This window comes from Aptenodytes patagonicus, chromosome 1 (assembly GCF_965638725.1).
Source record: "Aptenodytes patagonicus chromosome 1, bAptPat1.pri.cur, whole genome shotgun sequence".
Classification (NCBI taxonomy): Eukaryota; Metazoa; Chordata; class Aves; order Sphenisciformes; family Spheniscidae; genus Aptenodytes; species Aptenodytes patagonicus.
Genome location: NC_134949.1, coordinates 142,760,251 through 142,770,526, shown reverse-complemented (window position 1 = coordinate 142,770,526; position 10,276 = coordinate 142,760,251). Strand labels below are relative to the sequence as shown.

Here is a 10,276-nt window from a genome sequence, read left to right as displayed (position 1 = left end):
AGACACGTTATGTATCTTTTCTGCTGAAGCTGCCCTTCAATATCTAAATCTTGTGTTTCCTTGAAGACTGATGTTTGACCTGTGTAAAACCATGGCAATCACCAGTAAAAATTTGATCCCTACAATTTATACATATATAATTGCATTTCTGCCAAGTAAGCCAGTGTGGGAGGACTAACACTGGCAGATGTGGTGTGAAAATTACCCCTTATGGAATTTGCTGGTGTGTCTAAACCAACAGAATAAGGTCTATGCTCGATGTGTATTGCAGAGACAGACATGAAATTTTTGATCTAGTACATGGCTCCCTCCAACAGGCCAGTGCAGGCCTGGCTTCATTTTAGACCTGGAATCTTGGAATATTTTGGCTATTGTTACAAGTATTGCAGATGTGTAGCATTAAAAGTGTGTGTCAATACAAACCGCAGCCCACCGGTGGCAGCAGTTCGTTACTAGTGGACAAAACTCTGCTTGAACAGCACGGGGTCTGCACACGTACGTGATTTATGGGGAGAGAACCAACTTTCACATCTAGTTCAATGTACAGAGCTGCTCCTCTTTCTCATCCCATAATTCTCATTTTATCATGACTGCAGCTGTGAAATAAAACTTACATTACAAGTGTAGGAGACTAATCAGCAGAAGATAAAGAGGCTACACATATAAATTGAGACTTGTTCCCTTTGGGAAGTTTGATACCATCCCCAGTTCCACATCCATTCTGTTCGAGGCACATCGAATAACTGCAATAAATGGAAGTTGGACTCAATCCCATTCTTATTAATATCAGTAGCAAAACACCCATGGACTGAAAAATTGGAAACTACGTATTTTTGTTCTTTCTGCTCCTGTGTGATAGTTTGCATTCAGGTGCAAAGTAGCTGTACACCTCTCTGCAGAGATGAGCTCTGCCTGCCTGCCTGCCTGCCTGCAGTGACATGTTTTGGCAATAATCCCACTACGTCAATACGTATTAGAGTTACTGCTGTTGTTTTTCCTGTGCACGTGTGCAGTAACTTCCTACCAACCTTAAAGCATGCCAGGGAATGCTTTTGTTTCTGTTAGACATAAACAAACTTGTACCTAGTGATAATGAGCAACAGAGGTGACATTTGAGCAAGCAGATGCCACAGACGCTGCTACGATCAGAAACTGTAACTTTGAGGGCTCCTCTTCCTGCAAGGGAAAATGGACTCTGCTCCATCTGACCCTGCCACTATGTTTTCCTGCCAGCAACCACATCCTTGCGTGCATTTCTCTAAGCCTGGTAATTTAAACACAAAAATCACAAGCTTTATCAACCTTTAACCTCTAGCACTGGTCCATACTCTTCTGTGTGGAATAACTTGAACACTCCTATGGGCAAAGTGGTGTTTTCCTGAGCCCCCTGCCCACCTGCCTTAATTGCCCCAACAGTAATAACAGTCAAGGTTAGATTGTTCGAAAAAGTGAGCCAAAGACAAGCCTGGGAAAATCCTAAATGCCTACCAAGCACGGGGTCCTTTTCAACACACACGTTCTGCACGTGTGACTTTGCTTCAACAGATGTCCCTCCCAGACCCCACCTCTGTTTACACTCAGACGTCGTAACTCCCCTCCGCCTTGGAAGAGAAATGTGTGGGCAGAAGACTTGAAAGTTTCAGGAGCTGTGTGGGTGCCAGGACAACCTTTTCTGACACACACGTTGTTGGGGTGATGAAGCCTTCACTCTGCGAGAGCTGTGCCTTTCATCCTCAAGAAAGTAACCCCCCCAACACACACACACTCCTAGCCCCTGCCACCTGTGGAGTACACCAGAGGCAACTAAAATCCATGGCTGTGGCAGTGACAAGAAGCACTTCTGCCTTGCTTTTTACAAACTGGCACTGTGAAGAAAGCATCACGTCAATAAAGTTTAAATGACTGGATGTGCTTTAGCCCAACAGCTCCATCCTTCACTCCTTACCCTGGTGAAAGCTCAAATGTCAAGGAGGTGAATCAGGTTTTGAGTAGACCTCCTAGCCATTTCTACACCTGGTTGGGTGGCAAACTTAGTTTCTTCCTTTATTTTTTTCCCCCTAATAATAAATTGAATTAAGAAGGAAGTAGTGGAGAAAAAGCAATAGATAGATTAGATAGATGAACCCATGCATAAATTTTGAAAAATCTTGCCTGCCTACAATCTTACAAGAGACAAAAGATTGTTGCACTCATATGGGTTTAGGGAGCCGAAAACACAAAGGAGCTTGATAGCTGAATGTGCTTAAGATGGTTTTAAAGCAAATGCCTCAGATATGGCTAGCAGCGTTTAGCACAAGTGGTAAAATCCACCCAAGAAAATCAACACAAAGCAATAAACCTGGGGTGAGTTCCAAGTTGCCAGTAGTTTAAAGCCAGCTGAGAGATAGCTATATACACATATACACATAGCACAGGTGTGGTCTCAAGGGTAGTGCTATTTTCCAAGCTGAATAAAATAATTCTGCTGTATGCTCATGCATGGTGACTTACGCTACTCTTCTGTAACACGTCAAGTCCTGTCATGAGAATGTCAGCTTTGGAGGGGGGGAACCCCACTGTTGGAACGACATAATTCACCTAGTTAATGACATCAGGTACATTTTGTTGCTCTGCAACTCATCCATGAGTACAGTATGCAGTATGGGCATCCTGGGGATGTTCACTGATGGGTATTTCCCTATCTCTGTGCTCTTTCTTATGAGCAAGTGGATCGGCAATCCCCAAAGGGACTGCCAAAGCCCATACAATAGCCTAGGCAGTTTGACGCTATTAGTCATTGTTTCATTCTGCATGTTTACTTTGGTCATCCCTTTTTCAATGGAATTCCGATAAGAATAGTCGCCTTGTCTTTTGTACATATGGACTTGTTTGTATGTTGAATAGAAACCACAGTTTTTTGAATGTATATCTAGCTTTATCTTTGCATTGAAAGAAACTCGTATTCAATGGTGACATAAAAATCCAGTCTCTCCATTTGCCTGAGATTTCTGTTTGTAATCTCTGTTGACACCCATGCACATGACGTATAATTAGCAGTTTTACTTAGGAGAAGCCTAATGTTGGAGGATCAAGGGATTGCTGAGTTGCACTAGGAGAAATGATTCATCATGCTTTTGTGATGCATTATGCTGATGTCACACACTTTCAAAATTATTATTTTTACTCATATAAACGAGAGGGAAGAAAAGTTGCTGCAAAATTCAGAAAGTGATGACAAGCACTTGTGAAAATTTGGCACAGAGATGCCTTCTTCAGGCAGGAGATGTGCTAGGGTATTGTTTTCGGTTCTCTCAGGTACTTTGCAAATCAACCACTGTTTCTAGAGATAGCTTTTAAACATAGTGTTTGCACATGCATCTGGCAGCAAGGAACTCCAGCCGAAACAGGTCGTTTGGACACTTTCAGTTCATAGACCTTTGCAAAATATCCCCTGTGTGAAACACATAAGACAAATAACTAAAAGCTTGGTGGTTCCTTGCAAACTTAAAGAAATCTTTCTGAAAATTGGTAACATACTTCTCTTGCTTCTTCTCCATTTCTTAAAAATTTCAGAACATGATGACAATAAATTCTTAGCATCCCACAAAAGCTGGAAACCACAGCTGAAGGCCTCCTCATCTTGTTTGTTTTGTTATTGACCGTATGCAGGCAGCCTTCCACTTGGAGTATCAAAGAGCCTACCTTCCAAACTGGTGCTTTGCCACAGCTTTCTGCGTGCATTAGAAGAAAGGCTCAATGCTCTTCTTTTATTGTTTACGGGTATAGGGAAGGCAGGGAAAGCAGAGTCGGGCAGATTGGTGTGGGAGAGTAGCATCTGCTACTCAAGGGTATTTAGCTTCCCGCGCAGCAATCTGAGCTTCCCAACCTGGCTTCTCCTCTCCCACAAGCACTACTTTCTTAAAGTCATGACTTGTTGCAAAGTTCCCTTTGTCAAGCACAGTAAAAAAGGAAATACTGCTACTTGTAAAGCCAATTAGCGCCAGTATTTGTCCAGCTAGGACAGGCATTTTGCAATCCCTCTTCTGAAATTAAGCTGAGGGGGGATGGGAAGGTTCTCCTTTTAAACACTTTGCTCCATGAATCAATTATCCTTTTTTTTTAATTGTCGATAGCGTTTGGTGGAATGTGAAACACCACAAATATTGTGCTCTGACGTTTGAACAACTGAACACCCGAGCCCTGATGTCACCGTGAACACCCTTCTGCTGCTGGCTGGGAGGCAGCGCAGGAAGAAACTACCCGAAGGGATTGTCTCTTCACTTACACTCTCAGGATCACTGCCAGCTCCTGTTTCCTCTAGCGGTATATGGAGTGAGAGAAAGCATTCTCTCTCAGAGAGTCAAGCATGTGAAAAGAAGATTTCGCATGTGAAACAGACCTGGAAAACAATCACTTGGCTTCTCTTCCTTTAATTTATTTTCCATATGATTGAGAAATTTACATACAGAGTTTATTTTTATCTTACTAGTCATCTGGCATGCCTGGGATCCCATTATGAATAATAAGCTGAGATGGGAATTAATCTTGGGTGCTTTATCACATAGACATTTCATGTTCCCCTAATTACTTTTCTTTTTTTTTTTTTTTATTAAATGCATAGACTCTATGGCAGAATTAGCATAAGGTTAGAAGATTTGTGCTCCTGATCATGTTTCAAAACATTCTTCAAACAGAGTTCGAAGAAAAGCCCACTGAAGTCAATTTGGGATACAGACACTTTCACTGACATCTGTTAATATCTGATTAAGCCCCTGTTGCGTGGCCTTGAGCAAGTCTTTTATTATCACATTTTCGCAAACGGGAGCAGTACATACTTACCTGGAAAAGAGCGTTCATGTTTTTTACAAGGCTTCAAACGTGGACATAGAAATGAGACGCGAGAACCCCGGTTTACCACTTACTACCTTTCATACTATGTGCATTTCCTAGAAGGCAAGAAAGAACTTGCAGCCTTGCTCTTGTTCAAACCCTCAAAGGTGTTAGCTGAAAACTGTGCTAGCGAGGGTCCAATTTCCTTCTTGCAAATGGGATCAGCAATGTGCTGAAAAGTGCTCTCCTTTAACATGCAAATGACTGAGAGAGTGCATGTCTAGCCGGGTACTACACCACCAAATACTTGTTGACTGAATTTTTTTAAATAATCACGATAAGAAACTGCTGACACAAAAAACAATAAAGCAATTAAAAAAATGAATCAGCTCATCAAAATCCAAAATAAGAACGCCTAAGCTAGCTATCCTTTGTATCATGTGCCCTGGGACATTTATTGAGGATATCAGCTCTGCTCCATCCAAGTGCGCTTTGGAGTCTGTTATCCCCAGAAGTTATTTGACATGGGGCAGTCTTCTATGAACACGTACCTCGCATTCTCCAAATAGCAACAAACTGAAGCAAACATAAAAGGACATGCAATTTCTGTAGCTATACCACTCATACAAAATGCTATAAAGAGGATTTCCTTTTACAGAAATTAGCCCATGTCCTGCCACCGAAATGCAACACCCTCATTTTGCTTCAGCGGAACAATACTTTCTCCATGTATGTAGTGAAGTACATATGACATTTCTAAGACACTGTGACTATCTCAGTATTAATCCACCAGAAAGGAGATATAGGAAGGCAGAGAAGCAGCAAAAGTGTAAATCTTTTGTCTCCGTCTCTCAGCACGATAATTGAACCTGAACTGAGCAGAGGAGCCTGGTTTGCAGGTAGCGGCAAAGCTCCATCTAAGGCTGTGGGTTACACTGATTTAAGGGATCTGTGGCTCTGTCCCAAAATGAGCAGAAGCGAAAGAAGGCAGTACTGCTACTGGACAAGCAGCTTCTGAAAAATCAGACCCCAGTCCCACAAACATTCACTGTTCTTTAATTTCACGAGTGCCTTTCCTGCACGGAGGTCAGGGGAATACTGGTTTGCTCAGACACACAGGTGAGCGACTGCAGCAGCCACAGAGGAGAACAATTCTAAAGAATATTTACATTAAATTCACCCTCACTTAAGAGACAAAAAAATCTTTGGCGAAACTGAAAGGTCTGAGGCTGTAACATCATTGGGGATGCTAATGAACTGATCACCAGAGAAATTTCACAATTCCTAGTCACGAGGTTCAATGCGCAAAAGCGTCAAAGCAGTAAAAGGCCGTAAACTCGTTTTACAGAACTTGTCTAAAAGCTAGTAGAGTTAGCTGGTATCCAACACAGAAGATCCCTCGGAAACGCTTTTAATGCTGTTATCATTAATATCTGTAAATATCCCCAAATTATATGATATATTCCTTGCCATTTCTTTCCTAAGCGATTCCTTTGGCCTTCAGTCTCGCACAGTCCCTGGCTCATAGGAATACTTGTAGCTCACACCATCGCTCTCAGTGATAATACTCTGTTCATCTCAATTTTGGAGGTGCTCATGGACTAGAGGAAGAAACCAGACTTTATACGCCACACCTCCAAATGTGAAAGAGCTCGGCTTTAGGAAGACTCTGGGCTGACTGGAAATCCTGGTTCACTATAGCAAGTATTATTGGGATTGCCGCGGGGACAAGAGTTTACCCTCTTGAAATTACAGCTCTGGAAATGCTATGAAAAATGGCCGGCCAAGGGGAAGAGGACAGCCACAAAACAGAGGAAGCAGCATCCCCAGGGAATTTATTGAAATGTATTTACAGGTCTCCTTGCATATATTAATCCTGTTTGTGACTCAGGGCTTTTAATTCACCAGCAGTCACCCTCGCATCAGATACCCTGCTGGAGAGCAGGGAGCAAGGAGCAATACATGGTTTCCATACAGACGTCCCAGAAACAGGAGAAATTAAGTTAATTCCCACACGCCTGCTCCCGTCCCACCTCGCACCTTGAAAGCAAGCCTGCCTCCGCTCCCTTGCAGAGCTGCTGCCAGACAAAGGCGCAGAGATTTCCCGATTCCTTGTCATTCAGCCACACGCACATGCACAGATACACCCCCCTTCGTCTTTCAGTACTTTCACGTGAATAATTCAGTTTATTACCCAATGCTGGAAATGCAGAAACAAGAGTCACCCGCGCCATACACCCCTTTCTGCCCCCCACCCAACAGCAACTGCCCGTCCAGCTAGATTATGCCGGTTTTAGGACCGACTGCCGCATGCGGCTTGTTGCTGGAATTCCCCGAGCGAGCCGTTGGGGACACACGGAGCCCCGCAGCGCGGGGAGCTGGCGGGCCTGGCCTCGGCCCCGGCCCTCCCGCCCCCAGCCGCAGGCAGCCGGGGCCGGGCGGGAGATGCCTCGCCGGGGCCGACCCGCTGCCGGGGAGCGGGGCTGGGAGCCAGGGCCGGGCGGCATCTGGCCGGAGCTGTTGTCTGCCGGACCGGCACCAAAGCGTGGCCCGGCCTGGGGGTGTGTGTGGGGTCTTTCTTTCCTTTGCAGCAGGGTTGCAAGGACAGCAGTGGGATTTTATTCTTTCCTTGCAGCAGGGTTGCAAGGACAGCAGTGGGATTTTTCTCTCCCCGCAGCAGGGTTGCAAAGGCAGCGGGGGAAGGGGAGGGGGGGGGGCGGGGGCAGCTCCCGGAGCTCTGAAGGGGCGAGGGTTTCGTCTTTTCCTTCTAAATACGGAAATTTGAGTAACATAAGCGGCGAGCTGATATTGCTCAACCGGGAGAGGGGCAGAGAGCTGAAGCAAAACCACCCCGCCGCTCAAGCCTAGCACAGCGGTCCGCCGCTGCGGCAGGTCGCCAGCGGCTGCCCCTGCCCCTGCGCCCCGGTTCCTGCCCCCCTCCCCCCCCCCCCCGCCCTCGTTCCTGCCCCCGCCTGGCCCCGCACCGGCCGCGCACCGGCCCCGGGGCGGTGGGGCAGGGCGGGGGAGCCAGGGGCGGCGGCCGCCTCCCCCCTCCCCGACCGTCCCGGGGGTGCCTCCCGCCGGCCAGGGCCGGAGCGGGGACCGGGACCGGGACCGCGACCAGGACGGAGACCGGGGCGATTTTCGGCTTTAAGGGTGTGCGTCTGTGTCTGTGTGTGTGCAGCTGTGTGTGCGTGTGCGCGGGGGGGAGGAGGGCTGGGCGGCAGAGGGAGGGGAAGGAAGCAAGGGGGGGAGGGGGGGGAAGAGAGAGAAAAAGGCGGAAAGCGGCAAAATGGTTAGCGGGTGACATCACCGCCATTTGCATAGGCGCGGGGATAAAACCGCCCCGCCAGCGAGCGCCCTTTATACTGGTGTGCGGAGCGGCGGCAGCAGCGAGCGGCGGGGCTGAGCATCACCGTGCGGCGACACCGGTGGGTCCCGCCGACTCCCCCCCCCTTCCCTCGGCCCCCCCCCCCCCCCCCGGGTCCCCAGCGCGGGCAGTAGGGGCCCCTGCCCGGTACCCCTGCCGGGGAGGGACGGCGGGCAGGGCAGGGCAGAGCGCGGGGGCTGTTGTCCGGGGGTGGGGGGGGGTGGGGGTAGGGGGGCTGTTGTCGGGGGGGGGGGGGGGTATTGTTTGGGGGCCGCGCCGCTGCAGGGCGGTGGCGTGCGCGCCAGGAGCCGGCTTTGTTGCCGTCCCAGGGCTTTATTTTTTAATTAATTCTCCTTTAACGAGTTAAAAACGCGGTCAGCGCCGGGCGCTTCCCCTCTATTGTACTCCGCAGCGCCCAAATACTGGGAGTTGCCCCCGGCGGCGGCTGGCGGCGAGCAGCACTGCCTTTGACGCTGGATTAAATTAACACTTTTTTAAATTACTATCATTATTATTTTTAAATACGCCGGGGATTAAGCGTCTTGTATTCGGCGTGCGTGGAGTTTTCGGCTCCGGCGGCGGCGGGGCTCCCCGCCTTGGGTGCGCCGGGCGCGGCCCCGCTGCCGCCCCGGGGTGGGCGCCGGGGGGGCCGGGGAGCCCTCGCCGCGGGTAACGGGCTCTTCCCTTGTGTGCGCAGAGCCACCTGCCAACATGTCCGACAAACCAGACATGGCTGAGATCGAGAAATTTGACAAGTCCAAATTGAAGAAGACAGAGACGCAAGAGAAAAACCCACTGCCTTCAAAAGAAAGTGAGTGCGGGCAGGCGGCGGGGAAGGGCGGGCAGGCAGGGAGGAGGCAGGCGGGCAGGCAGGGAGGAGGCAGGCAGGGAGGCAGGCAGGGAGGAGACAAAGAGGGGCGGCAGGCGGGGAGCCGGGGTGCCGCGGGTGCGGGGTGGGGGGAGGATACCCGGCTGTGGCGGTGCCAGACAGCGAAAACCTGAACCCACCGCGCAGTAGCGCTTGATCTACAATTATTTACATTTCTGTTCTGGGATATATATATATATTTTGATACGTATATTTTTACAAATCGTAGGAATTGTCACGTGAATGCATTTCAGGTTCTCGATCTTTATTTTTTTTTTTCTCTCTTCTGTTTTTTTCCCCATTTTAGCAATTGAACAGGAGAAGCAAGCGGGTGAATCGTAATGAAATCTGCCCTTCCAAATTATGCACTGTACATTCCACAAGCATTGCCTTCTTATTTTACTTCTTTTAGCTGTTTAACTTTGTAAGATGCAAAGAGGTTGGATAAAGTTTAAAATGACTGTACTGCCCCTTTCACATCAAAAGAATAGAGAGAACTACTGACACTGAATGAAGGCGCTGCCTTTCCCTCTGCCTGTCTGGCTTTGGTCCTGGTGGCATGAAAGAGCTTGCATGTTGATGAAAGAAGAACTTGGGTGGGACTACAGTAAACTAGAGTAACACACGAATAAATGCAAAGCTGTACCAAGGTCCTGCGAGCTGTAAAATGCAGTTAATCGAGTGCCATTTTTTTTTTTTTGTTCAAATGATTTTAATTATTGGAATGCACAATTTTTTTAATATGCAAATAAAATGTTTTAAAACCTGGATGGTATTTATGTCCTCTATTTGGAGAACTGTATCAAAGGATATGAAGCATAAAAGCCGGTACTGAGACACGGGATGCTATAAAACCTTTGGAGATGACTCAAACCTCAATCACCATTCTCATTTTTTTGATAACGTGCTTTCACCATTAGATAAATTTGCGTTCCTCGAAGCTAGCTTTTAGACAATTTCAGTAAAAAATTGCATGTCTTGTAATTTGTTACCATGTGAGTATATCACGTTAAATATTTCTTCAATATTTAATGTAGAGATGGATAAAGGCAAAAAATTTGGCTACGTTTATTGCTTTGCCCCGCCCATAGCATAGCTCTTTTAATAAGAACCGTTCTGTACTGTTGCACAGATTCAGCCTCGGTTGTATAAATTCATAATTGGTTTAATAATTAAGCCTTGTTCCGTTGATACAGTATTTAAACAAGGATGTAACTTGAATTTTAAGC

At 47.3% G+C, this 10,276-nt stretch overlaps 1 protein-coding gene across 1 annotated transcript; it reads left to right on the top strand.

Annotated features, from left to right (window-relative positions):
• The first annotated feature begins 8,155 nt into the window (after window positions 1-8,155).
• On the top strand, window positions 8,156-9,815 carry TMSB4X (thymosin beta 4 X-linked). Its single transcript, XM_076357523.1, has 3 exons — window positions 8,156-8,240; window positions 8,877-8,990; window positions 9,355-9,815. Exons 2-3 carry the CDS (start codon window positions 8,891-8,893, stop codon window positions 9,387-9,389), a joined length of 135 nt encoding a protein of 44 aa, XP_076213638.1. The 5' UTR covers window positions 8,156-8,240; window positions 8,877-8,890; the 3' UTR covers window positions 9,390-9,815.
• The last annotated feature ends 461 nt before the right edge of the window (window positions 9,816-10,276 follow it).